Source organism: Manis javanica, chromosome X, assembly GCF_040802235.1.
Source record: "Manis javanica isolate MJ-LG chromosome X, MJ_LKY, whole genome shotgun sequence".
In the NCBI taxonomy this organism is placed as follows: domain Eukaryota; kingdom Metazoa; phylum Chordata; class Mammalia; order Pholidota; family Manidae; genus Manis; species Manis javanica.
The window spans coordinates 72697088-72724113 of NC_133174.1; the positions used below are offsets into that span (position 1 = coordinate 72697088).

Sequence of the window (27026 nt, forward strand, 5' to 3'; positions counted from 1 at the left end):
TTCTTTTGGTTGCTTATTTGCCCAATAAGCATTTTTTAATTTTTTTCAACTTCTCAATAGTTGTTTAGGAGTGTCTTACAACCAGCATATGACTATTTTGTAAATGCATTCTGATCCTCTTTAGCTTTTAACTAAATCACTTTACCATTTGCATTTATCATGTTTACAATTATTTCTACCATTTTTTGTGTTTTTTGTTTTTCTTAACTCTTCTGTTGTTCTTTTATATCCTTTTAGCTTCTCCTTTGGATTATTTTTTGCCTCTTTATTTTCTTCACAAAAATGTTTAGTAATTGTGTCTTCTGTTTATTTTCTTTTACTGATGGCTCTAGAAATTTCAACCTGCATTTGTTTCAGGTCTAATCAATATATTTACCCTTCACCAAAACAATACTGATAACTTAGAATACTTTAATTTCTGTCATTCTCTCCTAATTTATACTGTATTGATTCTCAGGGATTGGTACTACTATAAAAACACATGCATAAACATTATTTTATATAGTCATTGATTTATATTTACCCACATACTTACCACTTTCTTTGCTAATCATTCCTTCCTGCATGTCAGATATGCTCAATAGGAATTCTTTTCTTCTGCCTTAAGTACATGATTTAAAACTTCCTAATGAGGGTCATTTGGTTGCAAACTATCTTGGTTATTCTGTCTGAGTGTGTCCTTACTTCCCCCCTCATTTTTGAAACAAAGATATTTTATTAAGTATACATTCTCAGTTGAGTCACTTTCTTTTAACACATGAAGATATTTATTATATTGTGCCTTCCAATAGTTGAAGTTTTATCTAATTTTTATTCCTTTGAAGGTAAATTTTCTTTTCTCTCTGGCTTTTTTCTTAAGGTCCCCTTTGATGTTATGGGGTTTTAGTATGATTTGTCTAATTCTGGATTATCTTTTGTTTATCCTGCTTGGGATATGTTGGATTTCTGAATCTGTCAAGTGTTCAGTTCATCAGTCCTGGAAAAATCTTGGCCTTTCTACTCAAATATTACCTCTGCCCCATCTTTTCATTCTAGCTTACCTATAGTTTTCATATTTTTTCATTTCTTTGCATAATTTCTTCAGATCTACTCATTCACTAAATCAGCAACTGTATCCAATCTGTCGAACTCATCAATTCAGTTCTTTGTTTTTTAATTTCCAGGTCTAGAAGTTCTCTCTCTTTACTTTCATTAGCTTTGGTAATTTTTATAGCCTCATGATGTTAACTCATATTTTACCCTTTAATTTCTTTAAAAATAAAAAATAAATTCTATATTATATATTCTAATATACATTCTTTATGGATCTGAATTTGTTCTTTGTGGTTTTTGCCAGCTCTTATCCAGATGCTTCCTGCTGTTTTCTAATTTTTAAAAATTATTGTGTCATATTTCTTGAAACTTTATCTGCTGTAATTCTTTGAAGTCTGGGTAACTTTCTCCAGAGAGAAGATATTTATTTGCTTTTGCCAAGCATTTGTGGGGGCTACCAGCCTGGGAATACTTATTATTGTATGATATTATTGTACAAATATATTACTTATTTGAGATTTCTCAGGTTATCCGATAGTTTCGTGCTGTAGACTAAAGGAGTTCTCACTTGTGTTTGCCGATTCTTAGGAAATATTTCTTTCTCCTCTACTCAGTGCCCAGTCTTTGAGACAGTCAATCTTCCTAAGTCCCATGGAGTGAACTATTTCTAGATCACCCTTAAGTTGAGAATGTAACAATTTGAGATGCTAGCTTTATAAGGTCTCCAATAAGATTGCCCACTTAAAGCCTGTTGGTTTTGTGTTCTGATTCCATGCCCCATGAGCCATCTGTTTTATATCAAGTGACATCAAGGTAAAAGAGGATTTTATTTGTAATCTCTGAGAATTTCTGTCTTTATTTAATTTCTGACTTCTGAGTAGTTTTTATAAACTACTTACCAGATTTCATTCCTGCATTTAAGGTGTTTTTAAAAAATATTTTATCAGCATTTTTAGTGGTTTTTAGCAGGAAGGTTGATGACGAGTCTTATTCTTTCATACTGCTGGAAAAGGAAATCCAGCTGTTTTACATTTTTGACATGAACTTTTTTTTGCCTCTAGCTCCCCATATATAGTACACCACCTCTTCAGTCTAAGTATGTGGAAGAGCAGCCTGGTAGTTTACAAATGGGCTTTGCATCCATCCGTACTACAACTGGTCATTATATTGGCTGGTGCAAGGTAAGTCAGTTCTAATAGCAGTTAAATAATAGAAGTTTCTGATTTGTATTGCATAACAGTTGTCCCAGTTACTCACTGATGTGTAAGAAACTACGCCAAAACTTAGTTGCAACCATTCTGTATACCTCATGACTTTATGAGTCAAGATTTTGATCAGAATTTGGATAGGCGATTCCTCTGTTGCATGTCATGTTGACAGAGGTCACTTAGTGATACTCATCAGGCAAGTGGGCTGAACTAGAGGATCTAAGACAGCTTGAATCTATCTCTGACACCTTGTCACAGATGGCTAACAGATGGCTCAGCTGGGAATGTTGACTGAAGGACCTACATGTAGCTTCTCAGGCTTAGTGGTCTCAAGGTAATCAGATAACTTACATGTGCAGTTCAGGACTTCTAGAGAAATTGTTCCAAGAGGCCATAGGCAGAATTTGCCAAGCTTCTTCCCTACCTCAGATGACCTTGAATGTTACTTTTGCAGCATTCTGTTAAAGCAAGTCACTAAGGCCTATCTAGTTTTAAGAGGGGAATTAGATGCCACCTCTCCATACAAGTAGCACAGAGAATTTGTGGCCATATTTAATCTACCACTCCTGCATAGATTAAAATAGTTCAGCAAGCATTTATGTCACCTAGCATGTACTTGTTTGATCTTTTACATGAAGTTGTGAAGTTACTTTTGAATTTTTCCTTATTTGCCTAAGCAAAATGTTCACTTACTGAGTTTAGATCATTAAGACCGTTCTGACTTCAGTCAGCTATTGGGAAGAATAGAGTTCACCTTATTTTAATACTTAGCTTTCAGTCAGCATTACCCAGAAGTAGAATGGTGGAGTAAACTAATACAATACTGATGTTTCATTATCATCACATCAATATAGGTGTGTTAACATCAATATTTCCAGTGTCAATGTCATAATGGTAATGTTGGCACCACTGTTTTCATCATTCTGACCTTATAGCCACACAATGTCTCCTCAGATCTAACTATTCAATTGTGAACCCTTGTGCTTTTTTCTAATCCTTTCTCTTTAAAGAGAAAATTTTAATAATTTTGAAATATCAAATCTGTGAACTCTGGACATTCCAGGTGATATTTCAAAAATCTGATGAATTCAGTGTTATTTTTGAAACTGTGTGCCTGTCAAACAATTGTAATAGTGCTAGCTGTACTATACACTCTTAATAATTGAATCTCAGAGGGAAATAGCTTAACTAATTAAGGTCTGAATCATGCCCCTGAGGCTGTATGCCAACAGTTAGATGATTCAGCCTCAAGTCTCCTGGGAGCTAATTTTCCATAGTGTTCTCAAAGTTGTTTTCAGTGAGGTAAATTGTTCCTGAGAGAGCTTTAAATTGCTATTGTTACTATCACCCAATTTAAGACTTAAAGAACTTTTTGTTAATATGCCAAAACAAATAGCTTGAAGAGAGGCACTTTCGAATGCATTTCATCTTCAGTGTAAACAGCTTTTCCTCTAATTTTCTCCTAAAAACATAATCTATTCTTTAAAAATTACTTCTGACCTAAATTGCACTCTGCATTAAGCTTGGAATCATGCAGGGCAAATTCACTTCCTCCTCCTACTCCGTAGTGTTTTGGAATTTAGATAGCAGTGACCCCCAGTGGTAAAAGTGGATTCCTAAATACAGCTAGGGAAAATTTCCCAAAAGTGACCAGTTTTTTTCCTCAATAGTTACATGACTCCCAGTCAACTGGTCAGTATTATAACTTTGTGGGTGAAATTTTCTCAAGAGACAGCCCCTAAATAGAAGTAGTTCAGTGTTGGTTAGGGTCTGTACTGGTTTGTACAGCTTTCAACTGTAATAAAGAGGTTGAAGCTATGTATCTCTGATCATCATGAAAATATATGAGACAAAATTACTAATATCAAGCTATCTCAATAGCAATAATATTTCTTTACTGTCTAATGCAATCCTTTCTATTTTCTTTGCTTTGAAAATCTCTTTTGTTGTTGTATTTATCCTGCTTTCATAGCAGCTAGTTCAGAGTAGGAGAGCATATATTTGGATTGTGTTTTCTGCATCCTTCGATAGAGTACAGCATGACTATGGGTAAATTATTCCATACCTTCGTTTTTCTATTGATGTAATTGAGATAGTACCTATCACTCAATAAATGTGTATAACAGTATTTCTTGCATTAAAATAAATTGGTTAGAAATAAATAAAAGGAAAATTTTGATTTAAAGCTTTAATTCCTCCAGTGGGTCAATATAGTCTTGATTTGCAGAAAATTTATGATCCTATTTAAAAGCAAGATGGACACTAGTCTGTGTAGAATGATTTCTGTCCTGAGATAAAATTCTTATTTAGATTTTTTTCTCATTCTAATACACACTATGAGAGGGGGAGAAGGTGAAGTACTTTTTGGGCTTCTGTTGTTGTTTTTTCCACAACCATTATATTACTGCTGCTACATCTTTATTAATTAGATACTGCTTCTGAGGTGAAAGGTACCTCTCTTCATCCTTTATTTAAATTACATTCATTTTCCTAGGCCATTGTAAAATGTGATGATAAATATTTGCATTTCTGCAATAGCTGTTCTGTGAGCTGCTCTGATTATTTTATAAGCAACTTTGCCTATTTATGGAGGAAACTAGGTAACAGGTATTATCCGTGTTAAATAGAATGAAAAGCAAGAAATGAAGAGAAACTAAGTTCAACAAGTATCCTCACAGTGATTAAATAGGAAAGCTAAATTTAGATTTTGGTGCAATGCTAAATCAGTGCTTGAATATAACCTCAGAGCTGTTGACTATTTGATCTCATTAACATCTTCAAAAATGCAGATGTCCTTTTTTCCCCTTTTTGCTTAGGGTATTTATGTCTTTGTGAAAAATGGGATAATGGATACAGTACAATTTGGAAAAGGTAGGTGACCAAACCATCCACAATTAGAAACAGTTATTATCTTTTTAATTTGCAAGGTTTCAATGTAAGGAAATAAACATGGTATGCTACCATTATCATGTTTTAGCAATTCAGAAAGCACTCTGTATAACACTTTATGATGACAATAAAGCAATAGTACCTATCATTTATTTAGCAATTACATACTAAGGCACTATGATAGGAATTTTACATGATTTATCTAATTTAATTTTTGTGGCAATTCAGTGAGTGTTTGGTATTAAAATTATCCCCACTTTATAGATGAGGAAACTGAGGTTTAGAAAGGTTAACTAGGTTATCAAGGTCACATAGCAAGTAAGTGGCAGCACCTGGACTCAAACTGAGGTGTGTTTTAGTTACAAAGCCCATATTATATGCTAAGAAAATGTAAATTAGAAACATGTCTCCATTGTTATCAACTAGTTTAAATAAATGCTATTTGCTGTTAAAATACATAGTATTTTGCTATTGATTGATAGGAAACACTGTACCAATCATTCACCCTAGAATATCTGAGCTAATGTTAGAAAGTAGTTGTATTTGACTCTGGTTTGGCAATGGAGTTTGGCAGCAGATATAGCTTCCTAATATTCTGAGATTAAGTCAGTTGTCAAAATAAATATGTGTGGAGGACAGAAAGATCAGCTAAAATTGTAAATGTCTTCATGATGTTGATGACCTATATATATGCATTACCATTATTTAGTATATGTAGGAATTAATTCTAAATTATAGTCCTCATCAATCTTGAAGAATATGATTAAATAAGTGATTGCCATTAAGTAATTTACTGTGATAAAAGAATGTGTTTTTTGGATTGCATGAAAAAGAAACAATTTAAAGATACAAAAACCAAGAAATCTGGACTTCTGTCCATTCTCCATCTACTTTTTCCCCAGGCTCACTTCTCATCCTAATCATTGGTTTTATTCAAGAGCAACATCTGCTCTGAGGTTATTGGGGAGTAGTGGCAATCAGGTTCTGGTAGCTGCATGTATCCGTAGATGGTTATTCAAAGTTCCCTAATAAAGTATCTATTTAATTCTTACTGGATTCTACCAGTGTTTGAACAGGTAAGGCCAGAAGAATTTCCATTATAGTGGTATAGTACATATACTATCAAGAATTTATAGTAATCCATATTAAGGTATGCACTCTAGCATTATACTTCATTAGAGTAGTAATCACACCTGTGTATTAAGAAAACAAGTATCATTAAGTCACCTATTGAAGGAAGATTTTATTTTGTAACTAGTAAGTAGTGTAACTGCTTTTTAAGTTGCTGCTCAGATTATTCTTTTGTGTAGCTCCTTTGAAGTGTTTAAACCATCTGCTATTTTCTTCACAAATCTCTAACTTTTCTGCATCATAACTATTTATAATGCCCAATTGTAGTAAGCCCACTTACGTTAATTCTTAACTGGTTTCTTGAGATGCATATGTCTATCTGAAGAATCCACCTCGAGATTTTCTTCCGAAAATTGGAATGATTACAGTTTCAGGATTGGCAGGCTTGGTTTCAGCAAGAAAAGGTAGGGATTAAAATACATATTCTCTCTTTCAATGCCATTATGTTAATTTTGAAATGTTACTGTCATGGGAAAATATACCTTTTATTGAATATTACTAGGATAGACTACCATAAGAATTTTTAGATTGTATAGTACAGCATGTTTACTTTTGTAAAGGCCTTCTGTGTTTTCAAAAATACAGCTATTCCAAAAGATGTTCAACATGAGATGTTATTAGGGAAATGCAAGTGAAAACCACAATGAGATACCTTTATACACCTATCAATGTCTAAAATTAAAAATATTGACCATACCAAAACAATGTAGAGCAACTGAAACTTTCATGCATGGGTGGTGGGAAAACAAAATGGTACAGCTGTTCTGGAAAATAGTTTGACAGTTTCTCATAAAGTTAAATATATGCTTACATGAGACCCCGTAATCCTACTCATGGGTAATTACCCTGGAGGAATGAGAAACCTGTACACAAATGTTTATAGTAGCTGTATTCATAATTACTAAAATCTGAAAAGAACCTAAATGTCTTTCAACAAAACTAAGCTGTGGTATATCCATACAAAGAAATACTACTCAGTAAAAAAAGGAGTGAACCACTGACATGTGCAACAGTCTTGATGAATCTGAGTTAAAGAAGCCATTCTAAAAAAGTTACATATTATATTCCATTCATATGACTTACTCAGAAAACATGAAACTACAGTGACAAAGAATAGGTCAGGGGTTCCTTGGGGTTAGAGTGAAGAGAAGGTGTGATTACAAAGGGATAGCATAAGATATTTTTTAGAACTGTTCTGAATCCTGATAGTACTGGTGAATGCAGGACTCCATATGTATAGTAACATTGATAGACTATATACCAAGAAAGTTGAATTTCCCATGTAATCATTTAAAAGTAAAACGTAAAAATACACTTCCCATTAAAATTGTAATTTGTTGTTTTGTTTCCCATCTTCTAGATAACTTTATTTCTTAAAAATATCTTTTAAGGGGGGATCACAGGAAGATGGCGGCATGAGTAGTTCAGAGGAAATCTTCTCCCCAAAACATATATATTTATGAAAATACAATAAATACAACTATTCCTAAAAGAGACACCAGTGGATACAGTACAACAGCCAGGATACATCTACATCTGTGAGAACTCAACATCACATGAAGGGGGTAAGATACAAGCTGCGGCCAGGTGGGAACCGAACGCTCCCCCACCCCACAACCTGGTGGGACTAAAGGAGTCGGAACGGGGAGGGAGTGAAATCCCAGGACTACAACCAGCTCTAGAAATCCACACCTGGAGCGCAGACACAAGGTGTATGGGCGGCTGGATATTAGAGAAACGGAAAAGCAAAACCTGTGGGCAGGTCCCCACAACTGGGGCCCCTGAGACAAAAGAAAAGCGAGTGCTTTCTGCACGTCTTAAAGAGACAGGGACCCCATAGCTGGCCGAAGTCATCTCGGCACACTTAGCCAGCAGCTGGGAATCCCGGGGAACCTTAGGTGCCCTAATCCCCAGGGAGGCAGTGTGGCTCTGAAGATCCTCACGGCACTAAGCAGCCTGCCAGTAGTTCCCCCAACTGGCACGGACCCCGACATACCGGCCCAGTAGCGGGAGAGTGGCAGCACGTGCCAGGGGCGGCAACACCAGAAGGGACCAGGAGCAGATCGCGTGTGCCAAAGGCAACAGAGGGGACCAGGAGAGGCTTGTGCAAGCCCGCAGCAGCGGAGACTGAACAGGCCGGGTACGGCTCACGTGCACCAATGGCAATGGAGTCAGAGGAGCCCGGTAGAAGCCCGCACGGGAGAGCCCCGTGCGCAGCTTCAGCGGAGCCAGAGGGAGCAGGAGCACTCCCAGCAGCCGACTGGAATCCCAGCCCAACATACAGCCACCTGGGCCAGACCTAAAGGTTGCTGCTGCCACACAGTGCCCGGCAGGGGCACACCTAGTGTGGCTGACACTCCCTGCAGGGCTCCACACTGCTCTGACGGAGACCCCACACATGGCAGCTTTGGGGACTAACCCGATGGCTGCTCCAGGAGTGCAGGTAAGCGACACAGGCAGCAGAGAAGGGCAAGGCATCCAGCAAGCAGAAAAGGACTTTTCTCTCCCAGCTGACACACCTGCAACCTGCCTACAGCCACCGCTATCACCATGAAAAGGCAAAAAAATTTACTCCAGTCCAAGATAGGTCAGACAACACTTGAGAGAGGATCTGCAGAGACAGACCTAACCAGTCTCCCTGAAAAAGAATTCAAAATAAAAATCATAAACATGCTGACAGAGCTGCAGAGAAATATGCAAGAGCTAAGGGATGAAGTCCGGAGGGAGACTACAGATGTCCGGAGGGAGATTACAGAAGTGAAACAAACTCTGGAAGGATTTATAAGCAGAATGGATAAGATGCAAGAGGTCATTGATGGAATAGAAACCAGAGAACAGGAACGCACAGAAGCTGATGCAGAGAGAGATAAAAGGATCTCCAGGAATGAAACAATATTAAGAGAACTCTGTGACCAATCCAAAAGGAACAATCTCCACATTATACGGGTACCAGAAGAAGAGAGAAAAAAGTGATAGAAAGTGTCTTTGAAGAAATAATTGCTGAGAACTTCCCCAAACTGGGGGAGGAAATAGTTGCTGAGGCTACAGAGGCACACAGAACCCCCAAAGAGATGGAACCCAAAGAGGACAACACCAAGACACATAATAATTAAAATGGCAAAGATGAAGGACAAGGACAGAGTATTAAAGGCAGCCGGAGAGAGAAAAAAGGTCACCTACAAAGGAAAACCCATCAGGCTATCATCAGACTTCTCAACAGAAACCTTACAGGCCAGAAGAGAATGGCATGATATACTTAATGCAATGAAACAGAAGGGCCTTGAACCAAGGATACTGTATCCAGCACGATTATCATTTAAATATGAAGGAGGGATTAAACAATTCCCAGACAAGCAAAAGTTGAGGGAATTTGCCTCCCACAAACCACCTCTACAAGGTATCTTAGAGGGACTGCTCTAGATGGGAGCACTCCTAAAAAGAGCACAGAACAAAACACCCAACATATGAAGAATGGAGGAGGGGGAATAAGAAGGGAGAGAAATAATATAATGAATCATCAGACAGTGTTTATAATAGCTCAATAAGCCAGTTAAGTTAGACAGTAAGGTAGTAAACAAGCTAACCTTGAACCTTTGGTAACCACAAATTTAAAGCCTCCAATGGCAATAAGTATGTACCTTTCAATAATCACCCTAAATGTAAATGGACTGAATGTACCAATTAAAAGACACAGAGTAATAGAATGTTTAAAAAAGAAGACCCATCTATATGCTGCTTACAAGAGACTCACCTCAAACCCAAAGACATGCACAGATTAAAAGTCAAGGGATGGAAAAACATATTTCAGGCAAACAGCAGCGAGAAGAGAGCAGGGGTTGCAATACTAGTATCAGACAAAATAGACTTCAAAATAAAGAAAGTACCAAGAGATAAAGAAGGACATTACAGAATGATAAAGGGCTCAGTCCAAAAAGAGGATATAACCATTATAAATATATATGCACCCAATACAGGAGCAACAATATATGTGAAACAAATACTAACAGAATTACAGGAGGAAATAGAATGCAATGCATTCATTTTGGGAGACTTCAACACACCACTCACTCCAAAGGACAGATCCACAGGACAGAAAATAAGTAAGGACACAGAGGCACTGAACAACACATGAGAACTGATGGACCTAATAGACATCTACAGAACTCTACATCCAAAAGCAACAGGATACACATTCTTCTCAAGTGCACATGGAACATTCTCCAGAATAGAAGAATAGATCACATACTAGGTCACTAAAACAGCCTCAGTAAATTCAAAATGATTGAAATCCTACCAACCAACTTTTCAGACCGCAAAGATATAAAACTAGAAATAAATTGTACAAAGAAAGCAAAAAGGCTCACAAACACATGGAGGCTTCACAACATGCTCCTAAATGATCAATGGATCAATGACCAAAGTAAAATAGAGATCAAGGAATATATGGAAAGAAATGACAACAACACAAAGCCCCAACTTCTGTGGGACACAGCGAAAGCAGTCTTAAGAGGAAAGTATATAGCAATCCAGGCATATTTAAAGAAGGAAGAACAAACTCAAATGAATAGTCTAACGTCACAGTTATCAGAATGGGAAAAAGAAGAACAAATGAGGCCTAAGGTCAGCAGAAGGAGGGACATAATAAAGATCAGAGAAGAAATAAATAAAATTGAGAAGAATAAAACAATAGAAAAAATAAGAGAAACCAAGAGCTGGTTCTTTGAGAAAATAAACAAAATAGATAAGCCTCTAGCCACACTTATTAAGAGAAAAAGAAAGTCAACACACATCAACAGAATCAGAAACGAGAAAGGAAAAATCATGATGGACCCCACAGAAATACAAAGAATTATTAGAGAATACTATGAATACCTACCTATATGCTAACAAATTGGAATACCTAGGAGAAATGGATAACTTCCTAGGAAAATACAACCTTCCAAGACTGACCCAGAAAGAAACAAAATCTAAACAGACCAATTACCAGCAACGAAATTGATTCAGTAATCAAAACTACCCAAGAACAAAACCCCCGGACCAGACGGATTTACCTCGGAATTTTATCAGACATACAGAGAAGACATAATACCCATTCTCCTTAAAGTTTTCCAAAATATAGAAGAGGAGGGAATACTCCCAAACTCATTCTATGAAGCCAACATCACCCTAAAACCAAAACCAGGCAAAGACCCCACCAAAAAAGAAAACTGCAGACCAATATCCCTGATGAACGTAGATGCAAAAATACTCAACAAAATATTAACAAATCGAATTCAAAAATACATCAAGAGGATCATACACCATGACCAAGTGGGATTCATCCCAGGGATGCAAGGATGGTACAACATTCGAAAATCCATCAACATCATCCACCACATCAACAAAAAAGAAAGAGAAAAACCACATGATGATCTCCATAGATGTTGAAAAAGCATTCGACAAAATTCAACATCCATTCATGATAAAAATTCTCAACAAAATGTGCATTGAGGGGAGGTACCTCAACATAATAAAGGCCATATATGATAAACCCACAGCTAACGTCATACTGAACAGCGAGAAGCTGAAAGCTTTTCCTCTGAGATCGGGAACAAGACAGGGATGCCTAATCCCCCCACTGTTATTCAACATAGTACTGGAGGTCCTAGCCAAAGCAATCAGACAAAACAAAGAAATACAAGGAATCCAGATTGGTGAAGAAGAAGTCAACCTTTCACTATTTGCAGATGACATGATATTGTACATGACCCTAAGGACTCCACTCCAAAACTACTACAACTGATATCAGAATACAGCAAAGTTGCAGGATGCGAAATTAACACACAGAAATCTCTGGCTTTCCTATACAGTAACAATGAACCAATAGAAAGAGAAATCAGGAAAACAATTCCATTCACAATTGCATCAAAAAGAATAAAATACCTAGGAATAAACCTAACCAAAGAAGTGAAAGACCTATACCCTGAAAACTTTAAGACACTCTTAAGAGAAATTAAAGAGGACACTAACAAATGGAAACTCATCCTATGCTCCTGGCTAGGAAGAATTAATATCGTCATAATGGCCATCCTGCCCAAAGCAATATACAGATTCGATGCGATCCCTATCAAATTACCAACAGCATTCTTCCATGAACTGGAACAAATAGTTCAAAAATTCATATGGAAACACCAAGACCCCGAATAGCCAAAGCAATCCTGAGATGGAAGAATAAAGTTGGGGGGATCTCACTCCCCAACTTCAAGCTCTACTACAAAGCCACAGTAATCAAGACAATTTGGTACTGGCACAAGAACAGAGCCACAGACCAGTGGAACAAAATAGAGACTCCAGACATTAACCCAAACATATATGGCCAATTAATATTTTATGATGGAGCCATGGATATACAATGGGGAAATGACAGTCTCTTCAACAGATGGTGCTGGCAAAACTGGACAGCTACATGTAAGAGAGTGAAACTGGATCACTGTCCAACCCCATACACAAAAGTAAATTTGAAATGGATCAAAGACCTGAATGTAAGTCATGAAACCATAAAACTCTAAGAAAAAAGCATAAGCAAAAATCTCATGGATATAAACATGAGTGACTTCTTCATGAACATATCTCTCCAGGCAAGGGAAACAAAGGCAAAAATGAACAAGTGGGACTATATCAAGCTGAAAAGCTTCTGTACAGCAAAGGACACCATCAATAGAACAAAAAGGTATCCTACAGTATGGGAGAATATATTCATAAATGACAGATCCTATAAAGGATTGACCTCCAAAATATATAAAGAGCTCACACACCTCAACAAGCAAAAAGCAAATAATCCAATTAAAAAATGGGAAGAGGTGCTGAATAGACAGTTCTCTAAAGAAGAAATCCAGATGGCCAACAGGCTCATGAAAAGATGCTCCACATTGCTAATCATCAGAAATGCAAATTAAAACCACAATGAGATATCACCTCACACTAGTAACGATAGCCACCATCCAAAAGACAAACAACAACAAATGTTGGCGAGGTTGTGGAGAAAGGGGAACCCTCCATCGCTGCTGGTGGGAATGTAAATTAGTTCACCCATTGTGAAAAGCAGTATGGAGGTTCCTCAAAGTGCTCAAAATAGACTTACCATTTGACCCAGGAATTCTACTTCTAGGAATTTACCCTAAGAATGCAGCACTCCAGTTTGAAAAAGACAGATGCACCCCTATGTTTATTGCTGCACTATTTACAATAGCCAAAATATGGAAGCAACTGAAATGTCCATCGATAGATGAATGGATAAAGAAGATGTGGTACATATACACAATGGAATATTACTCAGCCATAAGAAAAAAACATCCTACCATTCGCAACAACATGGATGGAGCTAGATGGTATTATGCTCAGTGAAATAAGCCAGGCGGAGAAAGACAAATACCAAATGAAAAAAGAAGAAAGGAAAGCTGAAGGAACAAAACAGCAGCAGAATCACAGAACCCAAGAACGGACTAACAGTTAACAAAGGGAAAGGGACTGGGGAGGTTGGGTGGGAAGGGAGGGATAAGGGTGGGGAAAAAGAAAGAGGGCTTTACGATTAACATGTATAGTGCGTGAGGGGCACAGGGAGGGCTGTGCAGCACAGAAAGGACAAGTAGTGATTTTACAGCATCTTACTACGCAGATGGACAGTTACTGTGAAGGGGTATGTGGGGGGGACTTGGTGAAGGGGGTAGCCTAGTAAACATAATGTTCTTCATGTAATTGTAGATTAATGGTACCAAAATTTAAAAAAATAATTAATTAATTAAGTAGTTAATTGATATCTTTTAAAAACAGACCATCAAAACACAATCTAGAGACTTTTACTATAATGTAAAAATGTACACTAACCACTCAAACTACTTTTCTCTGCTTTGTCATGACCACCCATATTCTGGGAGCCATTTTAAAGATTTGAGTGTAAGATGCTGATATCTCAGAAAAAAACTATTCCCTCTTGGCCTCATCCTCACCAAGATTGCTGGAACTAACATCAGCCAGCTCAGAATAGAGTTTATGAAAGTAGACAGTGCATTCACTACTCCCATTCAGCACATGAGGCTTGATGTATTTGATTCATTTTCTCCTTTGTACTTTGTCCTTCCTTCCCACTATATCACTTGTGTAGAGGGTCCCCAAGGCTACTCCCAGGTTTGCTGGTTAGCTAGGAAGATTCAGAGGACTCAGCCTGTGGTCATATTCATAGCTAAGATTTATTGCAGTAAATAGATGCAAAGTTAAATCAGCAAAGAGAAGAGGCACATGGATCAAAGCTTAAAGGAAATCAGGTACAAGCCTCCAAGAATGCTCTCCCAGTGGAGTCATGTAAGATGCACTTAATTCCTCCACTAATAAATTACAACAATATGTGTGAGATATTGTCAGCCAGGGAAGCTCATTAGAGACTGAGTTGCCAAGGTTATTACTGGGGGCTAGTCACATAAGTACTGTCTTGCTAGCAAGTACCAAAATTCCAGACTCCCAAAAGCAAAGTAGTTGTTGAGTGTAAACCACATTATTTGCATGAATGGGTTGGGCACAATGTAGCACTCTTATTTTTGAGAGAATGTTTTCAATCAGTCTAGAGAACTGCTTATCAGTCAAGTTCTCAGATGCCAGCCAAGTGCCAGCCTAGCAGACAGGCCTTTCTAACAGCAACAGTCTTATACATACTATGTTGATGTTTTTCTGAACACTGTTGAATAACTGTTTTATAAGCAGATGGTGAATTCTGAATTTGCCTGTTTTCTACCTCTGGGTATGGAAATCCCTCTCAGTAGGCATCAGTGCCTCCCTTCCTCACTCAAACCCTTACTAAGCTGGTGCAGGTCTCTGGTCAGGAGCCATTTTGGTCATCTTCCATTCGTCCTCTGTCTGTAACTCAGTTGCCAGTCATTGTCCTCAAACTTCATTACATGTGGTTGGAAGTCACAGCTCTGAACCAGTCTGGAATCTAATATCAGGTACCTATGGTTGGTTTGCCCAGCTTCAGGCCTTAAAGTAGCCTCAACTCAAGTACACTTACCAGATACAGAACCTCTGTGAATTATAAGAATATTCCAGCATTCTAACTCTAGCCTATATATCTCATACCAATAGCCCTAACACTGTCCCTATAGCTAATATCAATCTCCATATCTCCCATTTTTTTATTCCAACACTATGAGCAACTTCCAATTGAATACACATTATAAAATATTAGAAAGAAATTGAAAACCAAGATCATCATGTGACAATAAAACAATTAAATTTTGGAAGAAATTGGCTAAAACATATTACTCAATTCTCAGTGAAAAACTCATAGTCCCCTTATAAGAGAAAACGTTCTTAAGTCATTTAGACTATTCGAGCTCTGACCTTTGGAGACTGTCTAACCCAGTACTTTTTAAACTGTAGATGTCAACTTGTTAGTAGATAAAGTATTCCTTAGGTCATTCACCTTGTCTCCAAATGTCAGAGCTAGAATAATCTAAGCCAGTATTTTTCAAACTGAAGATCTCAACCTATTAGTAGGTAGTGAAATAAACATAGCTGATCTCAGGAAACATTTTATTTTCAAAATAGAGGAGAATAGCAAATATCCATGTTTTGCACTTAGTACAGGTATCATGAAACTTGTTTCAGTTTCAGTAGAGTGTGTATGTGTGTGTGTGTGTGTGTGTGTGTGTGTGTGTGTGTGAGAGAGAGAGAGAGAGAGAGAAATCATAGGTCATAAGGTAATATTTTGCTCTTTAATATGAGTCATGGTCAAAAAAGTTTGAAACTTTGGACATCAAAGTCCCTCTGATGCTACAGCTAGAGATCCAGGAAAAGGAAATCACTTGACAATATCAGTACAGAGTACATAGATGGCTGTGTCTACAGTCTTTTCCTTCTTATGGAAGTAGGGCTATTAAACCCAAATGAAATTTTCTTGTAGACTGGCCTTTCATATCAAGTAAAGACAGGAGAGCATAGCCTTTTTAATATTTAAAATGACATATCAAGGAAAAGCTGCTACCTTCCAAGTTTAGGAGCAGCACAATTAGGGGAATTTGGATGAGTCAAGGAAATCTACATCAAGAAATGTTAAGTCAGTAAAATCAAGAACCAAACTATAGATATTAGAATAACAACAAGGACTAGAATAAAAGAGCAGCGTAGGACATGTTTAAATATACCTAGTTCCTCTTTCCCAGTACCACAAAAACCAGTCTTAAATCTAAAGGGAGGCTATACTAGAGGTTGAAGCACCCTACCTACCCACTTCCCCTAAGCTCTGTCTATTGTAGACATTACTGTAGAAGGCCTCCTTAGTAACAGTTCAACCAGAGAAATACCTTTTGTTTTTACCTTCCACAAACTGTAAAGTTGCCTGCAAACACTGCTAGATATTTTTCACCTTAGTGTTTACTGATACATGGTAGGCTGTTTCATTTTGAAATTAAGGGTAGTTAAGAGCTGTTCAGGTGAATAAAAGTACCCCAATTAGAAATCCTATCATCTAATTGCCCAGATCATATTTGCAGAGTTCAGGTTACACAGACAAGCTTCTTAAGATACATGTTGTTTTGAACTAATAGACTGTTGAAAGTAAGCTATGGCTTAGAGTGGTGGGTTTCAAACTCATCTCCAGAACCTAGGGTTCCATGGAAGTGTTTAGGGGTGGCATGGCGATAAAGGAAAAGCTATGCAGGCAGGGCTCAATACTGAGCTTCCCTCCCTGAGGCTGTCCAGAACAGCTTTAACTTGGTAGGTTTTATATATGAGGATACTAGTGAGATTCTATTTTGAAGATTTCTTTAAAGGATTTTGCTGTCAAAAAAGTTTGAAAATAGTTCTTAGGTGCTTAGTTAAGGGCTTTTGGAAATGAATTAATCATCTCAAGTTACCATTGTTATTGCTTCAGTATTCTAAATCATTGACATGGAATTATGTACCTTTTAAAGTCCTTAGCTATTTAGTTAATTGGATCTTTCACCTTCCTTAGGAGTTAATCAGAAAGATACATTAAGAGTGTCCCTTTCAGTTTAACATGGTATCACAGACATGGTAGTTGATCAGTTCTCTATATTACCATGCCTTATTAGATAGTTGAAGAAAATGTGTTTCAACTTTGGGTTTCTTGCCATGTGAAAAAATACCTAGTTTTTAAAAATAAGAAAATAAGCAACTCCCTTTATGTAGGTAATTATCAATGTTAGGTTGAGAGTACTTAAATTGGGCATGACAACAAGGGGTATTAATTGAATTGTGATCCTTAAGGACATTTCAGCTACCATCTTGACTTGTATTATTACTTAAAGAGTAACAACATACAGTGATGGCTTAAAGGGCAACGAAGAAAACATTGAAGTTATAAAAGTATCAAGTCTCTGGTAGCATCTGTTCAGATTTTAATAATTTGTTTGAATTTCATAGGTTCTAGGTTTAAGAAAATGGCTTATCCATTGGGACTGGCCACTGTAGGAGCAGCTGTTTGCTACCCCGTTCAGTCAGTAATAATTGCAAAGGTAAGTTCTTTTAAGTGATAGCTGCATTTCAGTATTTGTTTAAACTTTTAGGGTGACAATATTTAAATACCATACAGCACCTGCAGCATTTACTTTTCAGAGAAATATATACTTGGTATCAACTTTTATGTGGCAAAATCACATTAGCATCTTAGCATGATAGGTGACATTCTTAATTACATGAGCATCACAAATAAATAGGATGAATTTTCTTTAAATATAATTTAACAATATGAAAGATTAAATTCAGAGACACTAAATTAGAATTTATGGGGAGAAATACCATTCCATTGTTGAGCTGTGAAAAATTCAACTTTTAATTAACAAAATAATACCAGCTGGTGGCTGTTGATTCAGCAGATTAACATAATGCAAAAAATGATGAACTGATAGGTGACAAAGGCTTCTGAAGGTTTAAAAAAAATACATACAAACTCAGTTTTGAAACCATGTGAAGCTAAGTGACAGCCATGAATCTGTGTTAGTTTTTTTGTCATTGTGAGCTTACATACAAATCCAGAGATTCTCATAATTGTTTGAATAGTTTGTGTCAGTATTTTATTTTATTTTTGTTGGTCCCTCCCTGCCTCTGACCCACAGATAGGGGAGGAGACGTGATGAGATATCGAAGATCTGAAAGGACCAGCCAGGGGACTCAAGGCGTAGCAGCACAAGAGTGGTGTTGAGAGGGCACCCTTCGTATTTATTGAGCAAATACATGTTAACGACAATAGAATTCTGTGTGGGGGACTTAATAGACAACCATTAACTAACTCTAAACTTAATCTTCGGCAGTCTCCTGTCTGCTGGGGCGTGAAGTCTTACGTGGTGTTGAAACAATAGCAAGGGCAGTTAGGTCACAGAAACTGTTTTGGTCTTGTTTGTTCTATTCCTGATCACTTATCAAGAATTATAGGAAAAATAATCAAGTCATATAGATTATACACTTGATTTCTATACTTAATTTATATATTAATCCCACATTTCCCCCTTATTTTTTTAATAAAATGTTTAAGTAGTAGGTAGACATAATAAAGATTACAGTTTCTAATAGAAAGCTTTTTAACACACTTTACTTTTTCATAAAAGATAATCTATTTTTTAAATCTCATGATGTAAAATAAAAATTGAAAGTAGAGTTTAGTGCAGTAGAAAGGCAAGTGTAGGCGATCAGGTCCGTGCCTATAGACTAGGTAGGTATTGATCCAAGCTAGACAAGGGCAACAAAACAGCCATGGATGCAAAGATTTTTCTCAAAACTGGGGGTGTGAGGTTCTAAGCCTCACCTCTGATGACCCCCAATTTCTTACCTGATGGCCCCCCGGTGACTGTGCCTCTCTTAGGTTGTTCCTCCCTTGAAGAATCTTACCCATCTCTGGCTAACCAGCCATCCTCCGGGGCCATACAGGGGGATGTAAAGTTAGTAAGTGAGAGAGAATTCTTTGAAAGGTTAGCTTTTTACTTCTTTGCATATTTCCCGTGACTTCTATGCCCAGCACTTGTCTTGAGGTATCTTTATCACTTGGAAGAATTATGATACTCGGTAATTTTAAGTATGAGGCACAAATTCTAGGAAAGGGCTGTATTTAAGAAGGAAAAAGAAAAGCTATAGAAGTAGCAGATGGAAGAAAATATGAGAAGATTATTTCTTTGATATAACTTCTTGTAGAGTAATATGAGCATGTATAGGTTTTAATAAACTACTAATTAAATTACGTACACACATTAACAGAACAGGAATACTGATACATAACAAAAGCAGACCTACAATTACTGGCCATATCCAATGAAACCAAGAAAACCAGTTAGGTAACCCAGGCATTTGTGAAAACTTAATAATAATATGGTGAATATTGTCTAATTGATTTTGAATAGTTTGAGAAAAATCAGACAAATTAAAACAACACATTCCTGGAAACTGTTCACATCCCATATGTTCTTTTAACAGCAGATAGTCTATAGTAGCGCGATTCCGAAGCACTGCAACTCGCACTTCTCCTAGCTCTTGACTGAGTTCAGATAATACAAAAGCAGTCAAATTCGTTGTCTTACTATACGCACAGGCCAGCTTAGGTATATCTTTTTGCATTCCACCTACAAATCCGGGAACTGGCAGGATGAACGCAGCTGCAACTGCAACAGAGGTGGGATCTAAAAGTTTCAAGTTGTCATCACTCTCAGATGGCAGAGCTTGGAGAAATCTTTCATGACTATTTCCGGGATAATCTATTAGAGCAGGAAGGATGCATTCAACACCACATATACTTTGATAATGTGAAGAGAGGGCTTAGGGTGTAGACTTGTACCACCTGCCCTGCCCCTAAGGTGGGCTGTGTTGTTTATTTGCTAGGGCTGTTTACAGTGAAGTCACGGGTTATGCTGAGATACCCTTCTTTATTTGCGGAAGACTCAAACATTCCAGGCCAAGTTGCTCCTGGCCTTATGAGCTTTAACTGATCTCAGTGAAGAATGACTCTAGAGCTTAATGTTTAACACAGAGTTTTGGTAGGGGGTTTCCTTGCATGTAGTTACATTGCTCTGGCTGCAAATATCCTGCCTTGCTTTTTCCGGAGGCCCTCACCCTCTTCTAAGGTCAAGGTCCCTGTCTCATTCCCCCCTCTACAGATAGAGACCCTGGCTACTGCTAGGGAAAAGGGCAATGACTGCTCTGGCTGCTTCATGCTGAGAGAGGGAGCACAGTCTCCATCACTGGTCAGTTGAGAGGGCCTCAGAAGATTAGCACTTCTATTCTGGGTTCCATTTTTATTACTATTTGCAATTTTATGGCTTCTAGGCAAGATAGGACAAATCGTGTTATTAGGTTAAGTAGCAACATCTGGAGTTGGATTTTCCTTTTCAGAGCAACTTGACAAGATTAAGAATGTATGGCTGAATATGAGAACTAGAAACAGTAAAATTTTAATTGAAATTATGGGAGAAAACTAAAACATCTGGAGAATCATAGCTGATATTTTGGGGAAACTATAATTCTGGATCTAGTCTATGTCTTCATGACTAGTATTAGGATTTAGTATAGATAAGGCTGCATTATTGAAACAATACTTTTCTCTAAAATCACCTTCATCTTTATTAGAACTAACTAGATTAAGAAAATAATTAACACTTGGCTTGACTGTTTGCATAAGTGCAGCAAGAAGAGCAGTTGATTACATGGGATCTTTTAAATGTGCTTTGCTGGAACTTTTTATAAGGAATTTCTGATTGGACTTTTAAAGGCCTCTTGAGGCCAGAAAGCCAAGCCAGATTTGCCATCAGGTTTTGCCTGCAGAACCTGTAGATTTGGGTGAATTCCTCTCTTCTTGATGGCCCAAAGACATTGTGAGGTTCCTGCACCTGCCAGGAAGTGACCTTCCTTACTCACCTGGTAAGGCTGCTGGGAACCTTGTAAGCAAGGTACCAGGCCAGTTCTTCCAAGGGGCTTTGTTGGCTATATAAAGTCAACCTTAGTTCTTTAAAACTGTTCATATCTGAGTTTATGCATGTGTCTCTCAGGTATGACATTCCAGTCAAAGCCTTGGTAACATAACCAGTGTTTTTAATTGGTCCTGTTATAAGGAAAGCAGATTCTTACTGAGCTTATGCCAATAAACATACTGCCATAAAATATAAAAATACTGAAAGTTTTTAAATTTTGGAGGGGTCAGGTAGAAAGATAAATGTTTCAATTCTGCTTATAAAGGTATTGTCATTTACTAAACTGTTGTCAGTTTCAGAGAAAAAGCTTAAACACTTCATCAGCAACATTTGAAACAAAAAGCCATAAAATCATATCCCTTAGATTACTTAATCTTATGTAACCAATACCTGTTCTGCTGAAATCTAGTTCTTTACTAGTTTAGGAGTAATAAAACAGTGATTATAAGTGACAAAAGACTTACAAATAACAATGGTTAAAGACCTGATGAGAGCTTACTATAAGACAGCTGACATAAGAAAATTTGGATGTTTCTGTAACATTAAACATTCAGTAACAAAGTTTAGCATCATTCCCTTTGACAGTACTTTCCAGGTTAATATATATCAGATAAATAAGCCGAATTAGCCAAATGTTTTCCCCAATGAGGAGAAAAAATTCCTCTGACATGTTCCAGGGGCGCTCTGGAAAATATCAGAGTTAATTAGAGGTAAAAGCACCTTTTTGAATATGATTTTGGAAAGTTGTCAGAGGAAAGTTTCTTTGGCATTTGCTTAAATAAGATCATAGGTTGCCATGTAGCAATACTTATCCATTTAACTAGAATGACAACAAAATACTTCAAAGGCAGACACAGAAGTTTACACAGTTGTTAGCAAAGTTTAACTTTTAGTCCTTTAATATTAAGATCTCGTTTTCTTAAATAAATTCATTGAGACTTTAAACATGAGAAACTATTTTGATAAAACAATTAGAAAACCTTTTGTGATCTTTCAACATTAAGAGCAGACTAACAGTTTAAGAAAACTTTGTCTTTTTAACTGAAAACAAAATTCTAATTTGCCCTGTACCTGATATCGAGACTCATTTGTTTTAATTTTACATAGCATGACCATATTAATTCTTCTACAGAGTTTCTACAATTTTTTTTTAATTTTGAGTTCTTCCTCTTTAAATAAACAGCTGTACTTTAGAACAGTTACCTTCTTTTACCCTCAACAAAACGAATTTCATTCCTTATACCTTCTCTTATTAAAACACACATCTTTTTTGAGCAAGTAGAGATGTTTTCTTTATTACTTTAAGTAGCTTTAATTAGACCTTAAAGCCATTAGGAACTTTAATTTTCAGTGAACACTGAGAAGTGGGCTATTGTAAACCATTGCACTAGCATTCTTTAGATTAACAAATTTATGAACACATTTTATAATTTCTGTAATTATCAGCTTTACAGCACAGTCTTTCACTAAGCACAAAGTATGTCTACTTAGCAAAACTAAGATTTTAGGTTACTTCAAAGATTCTCAGGCTGTTTATAGGTATATACACTGTAACACACTGTAGTACATTAACACCCTATTATTAAGATGTTTACTTGCTACACTTATTTAGCTTACTTATTCCTAACAAGTATGCTCACAAAACTTTTACCAAACAATAGACAAAGTCAAGCCTCTCTTTAAGCATTTTTTCTTGAAAGATTTAACAGAATATCAACTTCAATGACTTTAGGTAAACTTAGGCAGCTGATAACCATAAGGACATGTCCATTTCAGTTTAACTTAAATCAGCATTAGTGCTTAGTATCTTTTATTAGAATTTTCTGGAAGTTTTAGAATGCCCAATTTTTACAAGCGCGTGTCTTTAAATCAATTTTTATTAATACCATCCAGAGGTAGAAAAATATTTTTCATTTATACACTTAGACACACAGACATACAGATTGAGCCATAATGACTGTAGTTAGCAACACTTCATAAAAACATATACACAGACAGATAAACTGATAACAAAGATTTGAGTTACTAATATTCAATTGCCTTCTTTCTTTTTAGTTTACTTGATTAAAAGTATCTCAGTTTTCAAGAATACACTCTAAGGGTGAGTAGTTTCCATAACTGGGTTAAGGTTTAGATGGCCCCAGATTAAAAGGGCCAATGAAAGCTCTGTACTGATAGGGACTGTGTGTGTCTAAGGGGGCTGGAAATGAAATGCAAGTACAATTCTAGCACCAGTTATTTAAAGCCAGGCTGTATTGCAGAAGATAAATTTCTTCCATTTCAGGGAGTCTAGTTTAAAAATCTCCTAGTTTTTGCAGATAATAATGAACCCAATAAGAATAGATTTTCAACAAACTAATTTAGAAAACTAGTTCCATATTGTAGTCTATGGGATTTTTGTCTATTTCCTTTCCTTGCATTAAAATAAATTCAGCTGCATAACTTTATAATACTGTATACTTCTCTCAGGGGCCAAGCCTTTCTAATCAGCGACTTAAGACTGGTGTCCAATGCTAATCATCTTTTAAGTGGCTAACAGGTGCTTAGACACATTTTATGAGATAAAGAGTACAGCATTTAGTCAGGAATAAGAGCAATCTCTTACCTTGCAGTGGTGGGTATCAGGTTCCGTGAAACTGATGAAATTAGGAGAGAGTTAGGAACATCTCCTGCCTCACTGAGAGGCCAGGGTGGCCTGAAGAAGCAGGCTGGAAGTCAGAGAGACAGAAAGAGAGACACTCCTCATGGATTCCTACTCAGGCTGTTGGGGTCTCATTCCAGACACGTGGACCTTTGAGAAGCCGCTGAAGTGTAGCCTCAGCCTAGACTCTCGCAGTTGCCCATGGCTTTCCTCAGTCCCTTGCATCCAAGGAGATGCCTCTGAATGGGAATCCTGGCCTCCACTCAGGAGACTTTCCCGGCTCCCAAGGGAGACGGGGGATCCACTGAGGGAGACACGGGAACCTGTCACTCAAGACTTTTGAGAATGGCAGCCAGGCTAGTCCCATTTAAGTGGCTGACGAGCGCCCGATGTTGTGTGCCGTATACGGCTTCCATCTATAAGGATAGGGAAAGAAAAAGCAGGCTTGGATGCTGATATTCACCTCCAAAGCTATCCCGGATGAGCCCCCAAAAATGGTGCCAGGGTTCTTGTTTGCAAAGCTGATAAATGAACTTAGCAAACAGTCAAGGTAGGAGAACTAAGGGGAGGCTTTTATTTAGAGATACAGTGAGAGGACAGACAGCTCCTGGCTCACACCAGGAAGGGACAAGAGAGCCCCTGTGTACATAATTTTGACAAATTGTAGGGCTGTTTAACATTCCTTGAGGAAGTACTTTCTATTGGAATCCTTCTGAAGGAGCTTGTAAATTTAAGGAGGGTACAGTAAAAGCAAACTTTTACCTATCTGCTACAGCTAAAGGAATTGTAAAAAAAAACCATCTCTAAGATCAATGATAACCATGTCCCAGTCTCTTGGAATCATAGCTGGAGAAGGCAGGCCTTCTTGTAAAGGACCCATAGGTTTAAGGACTGCATTAATTTGTCTTAAGTAATGTCAGAATCTCCATTTTCCAGACTCTGTTTTATAATAAGTACAGGGGAATTCCACGGGCTTATGGAAAATTCTAATCTATCTAACTGAAGCTGTTGTTGAACTAATGTGTGTAAGGTTGCCAGTTTTTCTTTATTGAGGGGTCATTGATCCACTCAAACAGCTATAGGGATAATGTTCCCCTGTCTGTGAGCCTTTTTGAAATCTCTTAATACATTACTCCAATCAGCTTGTCTGAAGGTTCCTTGTGGTGACAACCAGTAACAATGTTTTTTAATGTATTTGTGAAGTTGAGCAAAGTCTTTTTTAGAAGTGTTTGCTCCTGAGGTTTTTAGGAGGGCATGGAGTAATTTTATTTAAGTAATCCTCTGAATTATCTGATTTAGTTTCATGTTGGCCCATTATAGTGTCCCTGACATCTCAATCCTGTCCCTACATATGCTTTCCCGGGAGTCTTACTGGATCAACGATCTTTGGAGCTTCCCCACTCTGAGTTTCAAGGGTGTCTGTTCGGGTGCCACTTGTCAGTCCCTCCCTGTCTCTGACCCACAGATAAGGGAGGAGATGTGATGAGATATCAAAGACCTGAAAGGACCACCCAGGGTACTCAAGGCGTAGCACTGCAAGAGTGGTGCTGAGAGGGCACCCTTCGTATTTATTGAGCAAATACATGTTAACAGCAATAGAATTCTGTGTGGGGGACCTAATAGACAACCATTAACTAACTCTAAACTTAATCCTCGGCAGTCTCCAGTCTCCTGGAGCGCGACGTCTTAGATGGTATTGAAACAATAGCAAGGGCAATTAGGTCAGAGAAACTGTTTTGGTCTTGTTCTGTTCTTGATCATTTACCAGGAATTACAGGAAAAATAATCAAGTCATATATAGATTATATATTTGATTTCTATACTTGATTTATATATTAATCCCACAATTTTTAACACATTTGGATAGGGGAGGAGAGCTTTGGGATATGCAGGGTGTTGTGTTTTTTTTTTAAATCTTCTGCCTTTAATATATTTAACATTTCCCCCTCACATTTGAAGCAATGTGTAGTGTTACCAGAAGGACTTTCTCTTACTTGTATCTCATCACTGCATCTCTTTAATTACTGATGTAGATAAAGCTGCCTATTCAATATTTTGAGATGTCAAAGGTATAGTGCCCTATATAGTTTTTAATGTAGTCAGTCTATAAAAGCTTATAGCAAAGGAAGAGGGCATTATTCATTAAACCTAGTTATACTTGAGATAATTGGTGGATAAAATGATAAACTTGTTTTTAAAAATCTTCCTAAGAATTTACATAGTGATTAGCTGCTGAAATTCATATAATGTTAGTACTGAGAAACCTTTGAGCTCATCACATTCAACTTTCTCATTTTCTCATTTGCCAGTAAGGAAACTGTGGCCCAGAGAAGTTTCACTATGACTGATTTGCTCAGGGTTCTATTCAGTTTCAGATGTCCTGCTTCCCTGTTCTCTTCCTAGTGCATGATGCTGCCACTAATTCTTTTTGTTTGTTGGTTGGTTTAGAGTAATGACTTCATGTTTTCTTAATAAAATTAGTACCTACTCATCCTTAAATAACTTACTTAGATTTTACAGAAAAGAATAAGAAAAAACAACTAACCACCTGAAATTCTTTCATCCAGAAAAATACCAGTGTTAACATTTGGTTTTCGACTTTTCTCCATACATACATAGAAATAGAAAGATAGACGAGTGAATAGGCAGATACCATTTCATAAGAACAGAATCATAGTACAGTATGCATCTTATTTTTAATTTAAAAAATAAAGTATTAAATTTAATTTTACTTTAATGGAAGAAAAATAAAAACAAAAGAATTACTAAGCCTCAAATAAAAATATCTGTGATGAAGAGATATGAATATGAGTTCCTAAAAGTTCTTCTGTGGTTAAGTAATGATTGTTACTTAAATTCCTTGAGTTGAGACCCTTGCTTTTCCTTTAACTTGCATGTAACAATGTTATATGTAATATTTGATTGATTCTCACATATATATATATATGTTAGAATTAATACCCTATATATATAGATTATTACATATAGAATTTATATGTACAGAACATGGGTTCTTAATCTGAGATGCATGATGGACTTCAGAGAATCTGTAACTCCCCCACCTGAAACTGTATGAAAAATTGGGTATAGACAATAGATGCCTTCTAATTGATATTGTCAGGACTGGTAGTTAATAATAAAAAATATTAAAGCAGGAAGTTTTTAAAAAATGATATGTATTTAAAT

General features: G+C 37.0%; 1 protein-coding gene across 3 annotated transcripts in view; it reads left to right on the top strand.

Annotated features, from left to right (window-relative positions):
• Positions 1 to 27026, top strand: part of APOOL (apolipoprotein O like) — a 109075-nt gene that overhangs the window by 69583 nt on the left and 12466 nt on the right. For 2 of the 3 annotated variants that reach the window (XM_073228167.1, XM_017658959.3), the window contains exons 3-6: positions 2094 to 2213; positions 5057 to 5111; positions 6566 to 6664; positions 17673 to 17764. In XM_073228167.1, coding sequence (XP_073084268.1) covers positions 2094 to 2213; positions 5057 to 5111; positions 6566 to 6664; positions 17673 to 17764 — 366 coding nt within the window. The remainder of the gene's footprint in view (positions 1 to 2093; positions 2214 to 5056; positions 5112 to 6565; positions 6665 to 17672; positions 17765 to 27026) is intronic. The other variant, XM_073228169.1, reaches the window with a different exon arrangement.